Source organism: Dipteris shenzhenensis, chromosome 13 (genome assembly GCF_047967505.1).
Source record: "Dipteris shenzhenensis isolate YYH24624 ecotype China chromosome 13, Dip_SZ_1.0, whole genome shotgun sequence".
Lineage (NCBI taxonomy): Eukaryota > Viridiplantae > Streptophyta > Polypodiopsida > Gleicheniales > Dipteridaceae > Dipteris > Dipteris shenzhenensis.
Genome location: NC_141608.1, coordinates 15,773,017 through 15,790,113, shown reverse-complemented (window position 1 = coordinate 15,790,113; position 17,097 = coordinate 15,773,017). Strand labels below are relative to the sequence as shown.

At 46.8% G+C, this 17,097-nt stretch overlaps 1 protein-coding gene across 6 annotated transcripts in view; it reads left to right on the top strand.

The window, feature by feature from the left end:
- LOC147895085 (uncharacterized) overlaps positions 1-17,097 on the top strand; it is a 163,196-nt gene that overhangs the window by 114,535 nt on the left and 31,564 nt on the right. For all 6 annotated transcript variants that reach the window (XM_087383901.1, XM_087383899.1, XM_087383898.1 and 3 more), the window contains 4 exons: positions 5,637-5,730; positions 6,009-6,088; positions 6,336-6,357; positions 6,492-6,676. In XM_087383901.1, the coding sequence (XP_087240027.1) occupies positions 5,637-5,730; positions 6,009-6,088; positions 6,336-6,357; positions 6,492-6,644 (349 nt within the window). In that variant the 3' untranslated portion in view covers positions 6,645-6,676. The remainder of the gene's footprint in view (positions 1-5,636; positions 5,731-6,008; positions 6,089-6,335; positions 6,358-6,491; positions 6,677-17,097) is intronic.

Genomic DNA, 17,097 nt, shown 5'->3' with positions numbered 1-17,097 from the left:
GTCATCTTCATGTTGATGGTGCCTGGGATTCTTTTATTTCTAAAATGCAAGTTGTGATTAGAGCTTATGGCAAGTCTTACATGAAGACTCTGAGGGAAACCATTGCTCAGGCCAAATCCACTTGTCAAGACCTCACTGAACTGAGTCATCATCATTCGTTGTCCATGCATGAGCAAACAACACTATGCCAGGCCAGACATTGTCTTAAACTAAATGATCACAGGAAACTGGCAAAATGGGAGACTAGAGCAAGACAAAGGGCCTTTACAGATAAAGGTTGCTCTTCCAAAGGATTTTTCAAAAGTTTACATCAGAGGAGAATCAAAACAGAAATTTGCAGAGTGCTTATGCCTGATGGATCATGGACTACTTCACGGTCACAACTTGCTTCTGTTTGTGTGCATCATTTCTCTCAGCAATTTGGCTCTGCAGCTCCTCCCTCGCAACAGATTTTGCTTGCACGAAATTTACTGTTGCAACATGTTTCTGCTATCATTTCCCCTACTCAAGCTTTGGAATTGGAGGAACCCTTTACCGAGAGGGAACTGTTAGATGCGATCAAATCATGTGGCAGATGGAAATCCCCAGGATGGGATGGTTTAACAGTCGAGTTTTTTCTAGAATATTGGCCTATTTTGAAGCATTCATTGCTATATATGGTGAATGCTACGTGGCAAAATCAGAAAATGCCGGACGCATGGAAGAGAGGTCTTGTTAAACTCCTTCCCAAAAAACAAATTTGTGAGTCTTTCGCAGATTGGAGACCTATCACTCTTATGCCCGTAATTTACAAAGTCACTACCAAAATGATTGTTGATCGGCTAAAGGGGTTTTTACATGATGGGTTGCATCCTGCTCAATATGGCTTTGTCCCGCGTAGGCATATCACAGATAACATTGCTAATGCCTACATTGGAATTGAATATGCCAAATACACACAGCAGGATGTTTTGTTATTGCAAGTTGATATTGCCAAAGCCTTTGATACTGTTCAGTGGGCTTTTATTTCATCGACTATGCAGGCATTGGGTTTTGGCACAAAAATGCAGCAACTCATCACTTGGCTATATCAAGATAGTGAAGCTGCCTGCATACTTTCAGGAGATATTTCTCCATCCTGGACTCTTGCTTGTTCTGTCAGGCAAGGATGTCCCCTGAGTGCTTTACTTTTTGCCATAGCCACTCATCCACTGCTTCAATATCTGGATCACCTCTTGGACACTGACCAGTTGCACGGTTTGGAGATTCTTGGCAGTCGTAGCACGATTGCTCAGGCATATGCTGATGATTCATTCTTTACTCCAAAAAATACTCGGGCTGATCTGTCCATGATTATGCATGCTCTTTCTACATATGGATTGGTTGCTGGCCTTCGGGTAAATCAAAATTGCTGCTGTTACATACACAGGAATGGCACAACCTTCTGTGGCCTGGGGAAATTGTCCCCGCTTCTCAATTCATTCGACATCTTGGTTATCCTCTAGGCTGGGGACTCACCCGTTCACAACAAACTGATTGGGTGCTAGTAAAGTTAAGGGCAAAACTTGAATATTGGAAGCTTGCAACTTGGCCATTACATGTTCGTTTGAGAATTACACAATCCATTTTGATAGCACACATATAATTTTATCTGCCTCTCACTATGTTCACTAAGGCAAATCTGGTTTCATTTATGTCAGCTATCATGGAAATTTTCTGGCGTTCAAAACATGGCAAGAAAAGTCTCAGATTACTCTCTATGCATCGTCTCTGTTCTCCAAAGATGCACGGGGGTCTGAACATTCTCAATATTCAAATGCATTTACTTGCTCACAGAGGGAAAATGATGATACAGTTTATACAAGGAGATCAGCCTTGGGCTTTCATGATCCGCTCTCTCTTATTACATCTTCATACATCTGCCTTTGGGAATTGGCAGCCTACTCAGTGGGATTTTTTATTTGGCTCTATCCAAGGCAAGATCAGAGGATGCCCTTTTGTCTCTCGTCTGCTTCTTGATTGGAAACACATTCTATCCGACTTGGAATGGCATGGCAGGGACTCTCTCTCGGGCAACTCTTTGAGGGTAGAGAATATTTTTTGTTCTAAAGTATTCCACCCTCCTTTGGCCATACAAGAACCCCGACGTTCTTATTTTCTCTCCTTCAAAGGCATTTCATCTGTGGCGGATGTACTTCAGGATGATGGCACAATTTTATCTTTTTCTATGGCTGCTCACAAATATGGCTTGGGAGCTCATTATCGTCCTTTATGGCATAGAATTTCAGCAATGCTCCAACCGTACTTGCCGGTACCTCATTTGGAACTTCAGAATCGGCTTGAGGATTGGATTTTACGCTATTCTTCCTTATACGCCCGTCCTTTGAAGCTCTCACATATCACAGTGTCATCACTGTATAAAGTGTTAGTACCTCCACCTTGGATTTCCCACAGAGCAAATACTGTTTGGCATATGGATCGTCCAATGAAGTGGTGGAGAAAAAGGTTGCGTCTCCTTTGGCATTACAAAGTCCCTCTTCGACAACAACTTTTCCTATGGCGAGTTCTCCTTGGCATTTTTCCATCCGTACAGTTACTCGCACACAGACATATTGCTTCAGCTGTTTATCACAGATGCCATCACTCTATTGAATCAGTGCTTCACATCTTTTGGTCTTGTCCAAATACTTCTAATCTTATTGCTCTCATCAGACAGAGGCTTCGACAGTGATTTCCTACTGCTACTTTTGGCAGATTTTTCTGGTTGTTTGGCTTTCATCCACAGAGACAGGGTTTTGATTTATTTTTTGTATGGGTGCGCTATTGGACCTTATGGACTTTATGGATGGACAGAAATCATAGAGTCTTTGGTGATCACCTATTTTCATACTTTCTTTTTTTCAAACGCTCTCTGCAACAATCATTCTACGATTGTTTTCAGACTCGTTTGATTGATCAGGATGTGTATACAGCTTATACTAAGATCTTTAGTTGAGTAGTAGCTACTTCGTTTTTGAAGTAACTATGAATGTAATTATTTTACAGCAATAAAAGATTTCTTCCCACCAAAAAAAAAAAAAAAGTGTGTGTGTGTGTGGGTTTGCTACTGGACACTATGGACTTTATGGACATATAGGAATTGTAAAGTCTTTGGTGATCCTACTCTCTCTCTGTTTGGCTTTTTTAGGCGTTCTCTACAGCAATCTTTCTTTGATTGCTTGCAGACCTGCTGCGTAGATCATGAGGTCTTTTTGGCATATACTGAAATTTTCAGTTGATGTAATTGTAGCACCTTATTTTGACGTTGCTACTCATATAATATAATCAATCAAAGATTTCACCCCAAAAAAAAATGTGTGTGAGTGATGGTGATTCCGGTTTCCTGCACACCCGTATGAGGCTCCCGCCATGCCCGTTTTGCCTTCCGTACTGCTGACGTATACCTTGGTGGCTTGCTCGCATCCTCGCGTCCTTCTTTGCTGTCCGTTTTTTGTGCCTACTGTACGGATTTCAGCCGTACAGTCCTGTATTGTTGTACGGACCTGTGTCTCGCGCTTTGTGCAGCTATTATGTCGCCTTCTCCTCCTCTTAGCCACCCTTCTCATTAGAGCATACATCTCAGGGCGGCAGTGTCACATGTGCCAATAATGCATCATATACCATGAAAGGTATTGGGCAAGTTGCTCTTACCTCTGTCTTTGGTGGTATTGTTACTCTAGAGCATGTGCTTTATGTTCCAGGCATTCGTAAGAACCTCATTTCTATTTCAGCCATTGCTACATGTGGCTTCCAAGTTCTTTTTTATGGTGTTTAAGTGTGCAATGTATGATGCTACACATGCCTGTACCATGGTTTTGACTGGCACATTGTCTAGAGCTCTTTATAGACTTGATGCTTATGACAAATGTTTGGATGATGATGCTGCACTTGCCGATGCACATGCCTTTGCTCTTGATTCTACCATGGCAGATACTCATTTGTGGCATGAGAGGTTTGGACACCTCAATTTTGGAGCCCTAGTGAAGTTATATAAGCAGGATATGGTTGTTGATCTTCCCAAAATGCATATGCCTACAGAACATGTTTGTGAACCATGCTTGCTTGGTAAGATGCACCGTACTACGTTTCCCAAGGATGGGAGAGTTGGTGCTTCATGTAAGCTTTATCTGATTCATAGTGATGTTTGTGGACCCATGAGGGTTGCAGCCCTTGGGGGGTTCCACTATTTTGTCCACTGTGCCTTGTACTCCTCAACCGAATCCCATGGCTGAGCGGAAAAATAGATCAGTGATGGAGATGGCCAGATGCATGTTGAAAGGCAAACATTTTCCTAATAAGTTGTGGTTGGATGCGGTCATGTGTGCAAATAACATCTTGAATAGATGTCCTACAAAGGCATTACACACTATCACACCTTATGAGGCTTGGACGGGTCGTAAGCCTCGCATTTCCTACATGAGGACTTTTGGATGCTTAGCTTAGGCTCATGTGCCTTCATAAAGTTGTCAAGTGCATTTTTATTGGGTATAGTTCAGAAAGCAAGGGCTATGAGTTATATCAGCCCTGCACGGGCAAGTGTTTTGTCAGTCAGGATGTTGTGTTTGATGAATCTTCCACTATGCCTTTGCTGGACTGTCAAAAACAGCCCGTTGTTGATGCCCTTGAGTCCCGACATATTTGACAGCTTGATGCCTTTGTTTCCATCCGATGCTCAGGATGATGCTCCATATGAGGTAACACCTCCTCCATCTGTTGGTCATTTGCAGCCACATGTGCAGCCAGAAATTCAGCCTGACAATATCAGATTTATTGTACTTGTATTTCTTTTTCTCCCATTCTGTCATTTGCTCAGGTGCATGTGCTGAGTCTTAGTGTTTTCTCGCCCTTCAAATGGCCTTTGAGCATTGCCTTTGAATGATTAATGTTTAACGACTCCTTTTGTTGAAGAGGATGTTGTGTGTTCAAGTATGCTCATAGATGTATCGATTTTCCTAGAATGTTTGCATCCTGAGCTTCACTTTAAGATTTTTTGAGCGTGGCTTGAACACCATATGAATGTTGTGACTCACTCTTATGAACAAACAGAGATACATGTATAGACTAGAGATTAACTAAGGTGAACATAGACATAGACAAACACATATGCACATACATCATTAATGGTGTACATATTGGCTTGCATGCTTTTGCATGCACATAAAGATACTTCTGATCTGTTTAAGGCAATCTAAGAGTCATTGAAAGCTTATTGCCATCTCTGAGTGAAATTTCTGCAGACACATTGTCAATCACTGTGGGTGACTTGAGGCTCTTGATTTGTGTGTCATTAACCATCACTTCCTTTGTGAATGTCCCTTTTTTACTTGAAATTCACTCTCGATACATATATGAAATTTTATAAAGAGACTGCATCAAGAATCTCATCCCATTAATTCCACGGATATATGATAACAAATAGACACAATTGGTTTCTTTACCGTCAGAGATAAGGTGTGCATGATGTGGTCTCTAGATTCCCTGTTCTGGATATCAAAAACCCACGTAAATATATAAGCCTTCTGTGGGAAAAGATTAAAAATGTAACATTCTGATTGTTAAGCATCACTTTAAGGTATAGCTTTCCTTTTGAAGGAGCCATGACCCTCTCATGTATGCAGAGCACATGGTGAGACACGGCCTCAGCCTTTGTCGTTCTTCCGGCCTGTTGAAAACAGAAATTCATGGTTGCGTGTCAGGCCACTCACAAAGCAGGTCCTCTCTTACTATGATCCCAATTTCAGGATTTTCTAGGTTGCTCCCCACATCAAATTTGAATCTGAAGAGCTCCTTAGCAGATACTGATGTTCTATGCCACAAAATGGTTACATGCTACCAACTTTGCTAAATTGATTTTTGCACTGTAGTTGTCCCAGCAGTGCACATAAATGCCTCTATTGTAATTTTCATGGTGGAAACAATGCGTGTATTGATATTCAGAGGATCCTAAGTATCGAGACCTAAATTCAAGAACATTGCCACCTGAATATCAGGGCGCACCAGCTCGAGGAGCATCAGTACGTCTCACTGATGAGACTGGCCGAACTCAAAAGCGTGTCATAGATGCTGGAAGGTAATGATGCTTAGAAATCATATGTATCATGTTCTGGAAGGTGATGATTTTTGAAAGATGTGTATGTGTGATAAACTGCAAGAGAATATAAAGTAAAGGAGCATATGTAATGACATTCGGCTACATAAACCCTCTTTCTGAAATGGTGACTGTTTTTCTAATATGTGCTAATGAGGTGATTTATTTTGTAAGATGTTTCTTAACTAAAGTCTTTCTCTTTGTCTGAACAACCGGGTTAATGACAAAGTGGGTACCTCTGCTGCATGGAGGTCAGTGATTGCGTAACTAAGTTTTTCATTGATCATTCCAGTAATTGTTGTTCAGCTGTTAAGCAACCCAACTTACATCACTACTCACAGATTTATGTAGTAATGTGTCTGTTGGGGGGCCTGGGTGCCTGCAGCCTGTTGCACATTTTGGATTGGGCCAACTACGAGGACCTATAGAGTTGTGCGTGACATGGCCAGATGGGGCAACATTGAATCTAAGTGCTGTGCAGCCTATGCAAGCCCTATCATTGAAACATCCTCAAGCTATTGCAGCTGTCAAGGCATGAGGGCCCGGTTGCGTGTACCAGTTTTCACATTGGTAAGATCTAATATTGCTCTTATGCTTTTTCTCCCCAAAAGGGTCTTCCTTATGAAGCTTAAAAGAACATGAAAAACAAAATAATGCTCCTTTCATTGCACAAATCATAGCAAGGTGGGCCATAGCAACCTTTACAAAAATGAACTACTAGGTCTAGTCTATGCAAGGGGAACTCAAAGGTGAAGCAAAGAAAGAAACCTAGTCAAGAAATAACAGGGATGGGGAGAGAAGTGCCAAAGAGTCTTCCTTATGGTAAAAAGGAACTTGTGACTCTATATTCTCATTGAATCATCCGGTGATTCTGTGCAGCTCTAGAGTCACCCTGACACTGTCGTATGTTCCTATCTGAATGTGAATCAAATCTGATTACATAGCTTTCGGACAAAGTGAGGATTAGTTTTTCTTGTTATATCAGCATCAAGCTCTCCAAAGGTTCCATGACTAGCAATTGTGAGGATTGGTGAAGGTGGAGAGTACAAAAACATGGAGCTCAACTATACTGAAGTTGCAAGGAGATACAAGAGGGCTATCAACATGATGAGCCTAGACTAGCTCAACCACTAACTGTGGTTAGGGGAAAAAACAGAAGGAAAAATTCCCCGTGCCCCTAACACTCCTGACTAACTAATACATTGGCCACTACCTTAAATATTACAATATTTCGAAGACCTCGTTGTAGTAACAATGTCCTTGGTGTACAAGGAGTGATCTCAATCACCAGATGGAAGTAACCCCAAAGCTTTGTTGAAAGCTTCAATTTTTTCTCTAGATAGTACCTTGGTGAAAACATCTGCAACGTTCTGATGTGTAGGACAATAGATCAAAGTGATCTCTCTCTAACATAATGATAAGGGATCTCAAGGTGTTTCGTGCGTGCATGAAACACAGGATTCTGTGCCACAGCAATAGCACTTTGGTTGGTAGCAAGTATGGACGTGCATGGCTATATACACCACCACGAAGATCTGCCATCAATCTCCTGAGCCATACACATTCAATTGTAGTTGTGAAGGCTTCCCTGTACTCAACTCACAAGATGATGTTGCCATAGCGGAGTATTTCTCGCTCAACCAAGAAATGCATGAGCTGCCAATAAAGAAACAATTTCCACTGATGGAATGTCTGGGAATCATATTCCCCAGCCCAATCTGAATCACTGAAAATAGACCAAGAGATTGAGGACCCTGCAAATATCTGAAAACATGCTTTACAGCACACCAATGCTATGCCTTTGGGTTATGCATATACCTGCTCAACTGGGACACAATGAACTGAGCAACACCATTTTGCTGAGGTGTATAAGGGCCTATACATTGATGCCTAATCCCTCTTTCCTTAAGAATTCTTTGAAGGCTTCTGACATGTATTCCCCCTTTTGTCTGCTATCAAGGTTAGCCCTTTGCACCCAAACTCAGACATCTTTTTTTTTTTCAAAGGATACACCCATGAAAATCTCAAAAAATCATCTATGAATGTCGAAAAATATAGATGCTTTCCCAAAGATGGCATCATCATATGACCGCACGCCTGGTTGCCCAAGTTGGAGACAGAAGTAGCACTACTCCAGAAGTGACACGCAGCTCCAGAACACCTCTAGAAGCTGGAGGCTGATGAAAAATGATCTGGATAATGAAGCTTTTTGTGTTGATAATGCATTCTTCGTGATGGCAGTAAGCTCCCAAGCTTGGAATGGAGTGGGGTACAAGCCTTATATAGGCTACTCACTCACACACTAGCACCTAGTGCATATGGGATAAATCCCATGATGACACGTGGCACTCACACAAGACACACACACATAGACTAGTACTAGATCACCTAGTACTACATGTTGGGTGTTGGAAGCAATGGAAGCACTATGGAGAAAAACGAGATGCTGTAATAGATTGTTGCAAAACTGAAGTGTGGAGGATCAAGGGAGAGCCAACATAACAAAACCCTAGGGCTAACTGCCCTAACTGGACTAAGTGTCCTACCTGACCTAGATGGTACATAAACTAATTGTACCAATAGTCCTAACTGACTATAACTAGGCCTACAAGGCTCATACCAAGGTATAAGTGGCAGGGGTTCGAAGAGCAAGGGGCAGCCTACGATGATACCAAATGTGAGGATTGGTGAAGGTGGAGAGTGCAAAAACGTGGACCTGAGCTGAATTGAAGTTTCAAGAAGGAGATATAAGAAAGCTATCAACATGATAAAACCTAAAACCCTAGGGTGAGCTATCAACATGATAAAACCTAAAACCCTAGGGTGAGCCTAGGGTGAGTTAAAACTCACTCATCTCCCCTAACTGTGGTTAGGGAAAAAAACCTTGTAGGAAAAAGGAAAAAGGAAAAGTGCCCCTAATCCTCCTAACTAACTGATACAATTGCGTTGAGAAGGGGGGGACGGGTAGTAGGGGAGACTAAGGGGGAAGGGCATTATGGAGGGAGGGACTGTAGGGGAGGCTAAGGGGAAGGGGCTGGGGGGCGAGATAGCACAACAAGGAGAGGCGACATGGATGGGCGAGGAGGGGACAACAGAGAAAGGGAGGCACAAAAGGGGAGGAGACAACAGGAGGGAAGGTGAAGGGGGAAGAAATAATAGGATACAGGGATGAAAGGGGAGGAGGTGGAAGGAATAGGGGCAGAAGGGAAGGCAGCAACAACAGGGTAGGGGTGGAGGGGTAGGGGGCGGAATCGAAGGCAATAGTAGTGGGGCAAGAAGGGAGGGGTAGGGGTGGAAGGGGAGACAGCAGTGGCAGGAAAGGGGAAACTGGAAGGAGGGAGGGAGGGGGAGGGACAGCAGCGGGTGGCAGCAACTACAACTCATTTTCTAGAGTGTTGCATTGTGAGTGGCATATAACTTCATCATTTCTATTGGCATCCATCATGTTTTCCTCCTTGGGAGAACTTTCAAATTTTGAATTTCTTTTACTCATGCCCATAGAGCTAACTGCATGTTTGTTTGAATTGCTAGTGCTCTGATGAGACTCAACTTCATTGAATGCTCCTCCATTTACTCTACATAGTAGGGGCTAACATAATATCCTATTATAGGATACAACTCTTTTGTATGAAGCCCTTGTGACAAGTTTTGTAGAGTTTATTTATCAGAGTGGGACAATTCATTCTCTATGCCAGGATCGAATTCCCGCTACCCTCCCAGCTCCTCTCATTCCACCTCCCTCCGTATCTTCTGATAAGCAAGGGGGCAGAGAAGGTGGTATTCATTCCCTCGAGAGAGCAGCTTGGGATGCCTTCTTGTTCAGGTTCAGTGGCAGAGATGTTTGGTCAGATGATGCATTTCATGTTCAGTCTCAGTCACTTTTGTTTTCATGGTCGAACCATAGGGTGGAGATGCCTATCCATGCCCGGATTGACAGATTCTATGTGGATGACTGGGCTCTTGATAGAGGGGGGACAGTTTGCATTGCACCTGGTGTTTCTACTTCCGACCATTTTCCAGTAGTTTTGTCCATCTCAGAGCCCCATCTAAGATGACAATCTGACAGTATCAAGATCCCCGATGCCTTATATACGGATGAGACTCTCACAGAGGCAGTCTTGGAGATTTGGGTTTCTCACATGCAGGGGGGGGGGGGGGTGGCCGGTCCTTCACATATGGCCACAGCACTTGCCAGTATCAGCGACTTTTATCACTCCGTTGCTAGTGCTCGGCGAGGTGGATACTCAGGCGGGAGATTGGTATCCGCCGGCAGTTGGCAATCTTGCAGAGGGAGGAGCAGAAACGACCATCAGATGCTTGGGTACAGGAGCGCCTTGCTACGACAAGGGCTCACTTGTAGACATTGCTTGATCAGAGAGCAGAGTATGCCTTCCATGCACGGGAGTCCTTTTGGATACAGATGGGAGGGAGAGTCAATAAACACTTTTTCTCTAGACTTGGTCCCAGACATAGTAGAGAGAGTGTTAGGTAGCTTATTGACTCTGACGGTGTTTTGCAGTCTCATCCGGATACCGTCATGCACTTAGTGATAGATTTCTATGCCTCCCTTTTTTGCAGATCCTGACACACAAGCCAGAGATGTGGCTAGAGATGAAATTTGGCAGAGTTTACCTGTGTTGGTCACACCAGAGATGATATGCTCACTTGATGCACGCTTTACCAACACAGAGTTCAAGACCGCCGTCTCCGCCCTTCATGAGGACAAATGCCCTGGTTCCAATGGTCTTACTCCTTTTTTTACAGCCTTTTGGGATATGATAGGTGATCATATTACTTCAGCCCTGCAGGGCATTTGGGACTCGGGTGAGATGCCTGACTCACTGACCGAGGGACTCATACACCTTATCCCAAAAGGTGGCAACAGGAATTTTGTATCCCATTGGAGACCCACCACTCTTTTGGGCACTTTATACAAAATCCTTGCCAAGGTGATCAGCATCCGATTGCAGCCCCTTCTTCCAGACCTCATCCATGATACTCATACAGGTTTTGTGCATGGCAGGAGCATATTTGATAATATCTTTTCCTTTTGGGAAGCCACAGAGTGGGCTATGCAGAGAGCGGGCAGAGGCTGGCAATTCTACTCCTGGACTTTGAGAAAGCCTATGACAGAGTAGATTGGGGTTTTCTTGAGAGGGCACTCTTCTACGATTTGGATTTTCAGATGCGTGGATTAGAGGGGTGGCCTCCCTTTATAGATCAGCCCACAGCCAGGTTTTGATTGGAGGGGTAAGGGGTGATAGGTTTTAGATTTCCAGATCAGTTCATCGGGGATGCCCTTTAGCCCCCCTTCCTCTTTCTTTTTGTGGCAGAAGCTATGAGTATCTTCCTTAGATCTTAGGCTGAGCTTTATGGGTTGAGATTGCCCTTGAGACAGGAGCAGGAGCTTCTTGACAGTGAGTTGGCTGATGACACTGCTATTTTTATTGAGGCCTCTTCGCAGTCACTTGATTCTTTCCGGACAGCCTTGGATATTTTTTGCTCAGCTAAGGGCACACATTAACTGGCATAAATCCTTTGGCTTTTGGATAAGTGATGAGGACACTCCAAGATGGGGAGTTGACATTGGCTTTTCTTGGATTCAGAGGGGTGTTCCTGTCAGATATTTGGGATGCCAGGTAGGATTGGGCATCTCTCAAACACAGCAGTTTGCCCCAGTACTAGAAAGTATAAGAAAAAAGCTTCTTTTTTGGAGCTCAGCCAAACTCGACCTTGCCTCTAGAGTTGTGGTAGTGAACTAGGTTCTCTTGGCCATCGCCTGGTTTGTGTGTTCTTGCTGGTGCTGGTCTAGGGATTGCATCACTCAGCTAATTAGACCAGTCAGTAATTTTTTATGGAGTGGACTTGATGGCATGGCAGATGTTGCAGCAAGGGTGGCCTGGGAGACCATTATTCTCCCTACATGGGAAGGGGGCCTTACTATCATTGACCTGGACTTGCAATGCAAGGCATTGCTTTGTAAGGTGGTGGTGAGGGGACTCATGCCTGGGCAGGAACCTTGGAAGGATTTCTTTTTTGGACGCATTCAGGCTTGCACACCGACCTTGGGAGATGATTGGGTGGACAGCCCTCGCTGGATTTTTACTTCTGCCTCTCTCAGGTCTCATGCCTCTCCTCTCATGACTGCCATCCTAAAAGCTTGGGGGAGCTTCAAGAACACTCTTCGAAGGGTTCCGCCCTCTACCCTTGAAGAGATTGATAGGCAGCCGATCATTTGGAACGATAGTATACTTGATGAGCATGGGAGACCACTAGGCACTTTTCATATATGCAGTGGTCTAAATGGGAGAGAGGCCCCGCCTACACAGTAGGCACTTAAAAGGCTTTTATCAGGCTACCTGAGGATCAGAGGCTACAGTCCGTGAGTCACATCAGAGGGGTAGCACGTAAAATTCAGCAAATAGATGCAGCCATCCCGGTGGAATGGACAGTTGAGATGCCTATTACTTCCACCACTTGGATGGGAGCTTTTTCGAGGACAGCAGTTTCTCTACAGGTGAATGTTCTTCGAGATCTCGGGAAAGATGCTCTAGTCTTTGACGTTGGGGATGGAGGTATACTCTCTAGATCCACGGATGGTATTCTTCTAGAGGTTGCCTGTTTCAGGCCGTGATGCTGGCCACCGTCTCCCAGACACTATCCTCTCGTGACTAAGGGGGATGGTGAGAAGGGGGGGAGTAGACAAGTGAAGCTCAATGTTGTGAATGCCTCGACCTTGTATCCGGTAAGTTGGAGAGACCGTGTCTATGGAGAATCTGTGGCCCCCCTTTGTAAGCCAAGCTGCCATACCCCACATGAAATCTCTTTGCGTGCTCTGAAGCCATGCCACTATCCGAAGCCCTCTGAGCCAGATCCTCTGAGCTGTTGGGGGCAGCTCCATAAGTAGTGAGGAATAGTCTCCATAGCTCCGACTGTACATCTGTGGCAGCTACCATCCACCCGCATCTATTCAAGCCACGGGCCCACTAGGAGACCACCATGTGCGACCATCCAGAAGAAATAGGATATCTTCAAATTTTGCCAAAGTCGTGCAAGAGACTTCACACATGCAACACCTGTACGGTAGTCTCGAGAGAAGTACCAGTTGTACGGACATCTCAAGTACAGTGTGCGGCTGTACGGTCAACTCAAGTACAGCTGTACGGTGAGCTCAAGTACGACTGTATGATGTACAATTGTACGGGAATTTATAGTACTGAAGTTGTACGGAGGCTCCCACGTGCAGGTACGACGATGTACGTGTACGGCGACGCAGATGTACGGCGATGCAGATGTACGGCGACTTGCGATGCACGATGCAGTACGGCGATGCAGATGTACGGTGATGCGTAGGTACGGTACGATATTCGTACTTGGTTGTACGAACGTCCGTACTTTTGTACGGGTGGTACGGACAAGGGGCACAGGAAGCAAAGCTAGGCTTTGATACCACTGAAGGTACGTGAGAAGAGAGTGTTAGAATTATAGATATAATTCAACAGTGACCAATGTAATTTAATAAGCTAGTTAGGGGCACTTTTCCCTCTTTAAGAGGTTTTCCTCCCTAACCGCAGTTAGTTCACTAACTATGGTTAGTGACTACTAAGGTTTTGTCACTAGGACAAAACCTTATCTCTCACTCATTGAGTTGTACTCGACACACTCTTCTATTGCAACTCAACTTTCAGCTTTCAGCTCTCCAGCTCTCACTCTCTTTTTTGCCGAAAAACAGTGCTAATTATATTACTTCGAGAACAAGATACAAGAGGTCAGCTTATAGCTGACGGGCTGCGTTCACAAATCGGACGCAGCCCTAAAAGGTAGCAAAATAAACCATCCTCTCACGGAGGGATAAGACGAGTATGAATGAACAGCCATCGGGGTGGTGAGTAATGCCACCGAAGGCCCTGCGTAGTCTGCGCGAAGAAGAGGCCCTGTGTGTCCCAAGCCTGGAGGAAGCGTCTCCGCTTCTCCTGACCGGCCCGGGAGTCTCCCTGAATCTGGTCCCACTGGCCTCTGAGAGTATGAATAATCTCACTCCAAATCTCCGCCATGATCTGGGCAGTCGATAAGGAGGTGCCACCTAGGATCTGCGCGTAGCGCGAGGTCCAGATGTGCCACCCTGTGATGCTGCTAATAATCTCCCAGACTGGCTGCCTCTCCCGGACTCCTGTATCAGCCTCTGCTAGGTGCTGTGGGATACCCTCGAGCGGTCCCCACGTCCCCTGTGTAATAAGGAAAGTGGGGTCCTGCTGGCATGCCTCGAATAAGTGATGAAGACCAGGTGCGGTGCTGCACCAACAGAACGCGCCCCAAGTGATCAATCCTAGCTCTGGTGCTGCGCGAGTAAGAATCCCAAAAGTCCACCTCCACACTTCCTGGGCGCGAGTGCAGCTCCACAGGCAGTGTTTTGGTGTCTCCTCATCCGCATGGCAAATCTGGCAGCAACCGTCCTAGCCTATCTGCCTCAACCAGCTCCCCACTGGAAGACCTTTGTGGGCAAGAAGCCACAGGAAGTATGAGATCTTCCGCGGCCGCCAGCTCTCCCACAAGGCCTTCCAGAATGCCTGCAAAAAGAACCTGGAAATACCCTGTGCGTACCAGCTGGGTCGCTGGGTGGGGGGGCGGCTCTGCATCCTCCCGAGAACTCGCCTGCCCAGAGTCGTACTGTAGGCGAAGGAGGTCGGCCCCTGTCCTGTCACAATCTCTGGCCACCACCACTCTCCTGGGTCCCACTCAAGCTCTGACAAGGCCCGCCCCTCCCAGAGCCAAAGACGCCAAAGCTGCACCTGGTCCTGCTCGATGCTAGGGTCGGTACGCCAGACCTTCCCCAAGAGGCCTACGACCCGAACCCTCTGCCACGGGAGTAGGGGGTCGATGAGCGCACCCTCTCTCCTGAGTCGTCCATCCCCAGAAACCGCGAAGAAGGAGATAGAGGAGTCATCCATACGTCCTGCGATCACCAGTGGAATGCCACGGGGGGTGAACTGTCCCAGCCAGCGGGTGTCACCAGGCATGAGGATCTGATGCTCAGGTGGAACCAACCAAGCAACTGGGATCGCACCGTCGATCCCCGTGCGTCTCGCCTGGGCTCCACGTGCACCTCCAGCTGCGTCTGCAAGATCAGTCATCTCCAGATGTCTGTACGTATCCCTCCAAACACGAAGGGATCGGGCTGGCCCCCTCATCCAGCCGTCCCACCTGATATGTGATCTCTCCCCCAACTGAAGGCCCTTGGCATCTCTGACCTGACTGTTCCAGATAAGCGGCTGGCGATCGATCTCCTCCTGACAGCTGGGAGGGGACTGAATGAGACTGAGGCGGAGCCGCCTCCAAACCATGAGGAGGCTACGAACGAGTGGGGAGCGGGGCTGAGTGAGCGGGGCGGAGGTGAAGATCCACCTGAGGGACGGTAGCCACTCTCCACCTCGGCGCGGGACACAAGAGCCGACTCCCTGCTGAAGTAACATCTTCCACGTCTGTCCCCCTGGGGTCAAACCGCGAATGATAAGCTTGCCTAACAAGGCCTGACTCTGAAGCTCTGGATCAATGACCCCCAGGCCACCCTCAGCCTGCGGAAGAATGACTGTCTGCCAAGCAACCCTGGCTCTGGTATCTCTATGCCCATCCTCCCCAGACCAAAGGAAGTTCCGAACCAACCTCCTGAGCTGTGCCACGCTGGATCTCGAGAAGCACCAACAGGAAGCCACATACCAAGCCGTGGCTAGGAGGACCTGGTTAACTACCAAGGCACGACCTGCAAGGGAGAGCTTAGCAGTGCTCCAGAAAGCCAGCTTCCGTCGGATGGAGTCTAGCACCGGGAGAAACTGCTGAGCTGGCGTGATGTCTAGGCCAACCTGGAAGCCAAGGTATCTAGCTGTCTGTCCACGTGGAATCCATCTGAAACCCAGAAATCGCCCCCACTGAGAACACGCCCCCAGGTCTGTGAGAAAACCAACTGATTTGTTCCAGTTGATTTTCGCACCAGCGGCCGAGCAGAAAACCTCCAGGGCCATCCGCACCCTCTCTAGCATCCTCTCATCGTCCTGGACATAAAGGGTTGTATCATCTGCGTACTCCGAGTCCAAAAGCTCCGTGTTCTCCCGGAGTGGAAGGCGAACACCCCTGAGCCCTGTGGACCTCGCCCGAAGGTAGTAAGTCATGGCCTCGGCGAAGAAGAGAAACAGGTAAGGAGCGAGGGGACAGCCCTGACGTACTGATCTCTCCAAGCTAAAGCGCTCACCCATCCTGCCTCCAATGATGACTCTGCTAGACGCTGTCCTGTACAAAGCTGAGATACCCTGAATCCAACCTACCGGGAAACCTAGCCGCTCTAGAGTCCCCTCCAAAAAGGACCAGTCCACGCGATCGTAGGCCTTCTCGAAGTCGAGAAGTAAAATGGCAAGGTGTGATCCGCTGTACTGAGCCCACTCCGCCGCCTCTGAAAAGGTGAAGACATTATCCAGGATACTGCGATCTTGGACAAAGCCTGTCTGAGTGTCATGGACGAGGTCTGGGAGTAGAGGCCGAACTCTGGCACTGATCATCTTGGCGAGGATTTTGTAGGCAGTAGTAAGGAGAGTGATCGGACGCCACTGGCGGATCTCCTGTCTATCTCCTCCCTTCGGGATGAGGCAAATCAGTCCTGAGGAAAGGCTCTCTGGCATCTGACCGCTGCTGAAAATCCCCTGCAGAGCTGCAAGGAGGGGCTGATGGATCTGGTCCCAGAAGGAGGTGAAAAATGCTCGGGATAGCCCATCCTCACCTGGGCATTTCTGTCCGTCGATAGCCATCAAGGCCTCCACATCTCATCCGAGGTGAACGGCGCCAACAACGTCGCCTGCATGCTAGGCTGGACCAGGGGTGGAATGTGCCTCCACACCTCCTCACGGGCACGACTAGCACGAGGGGGGCAAGCGGCTCCTGCTGGAAGAGGGTCCTGTAGAAGTCAGTGGCCAACCCCAGGACCTCCCCCGGATCCGTAACGATGT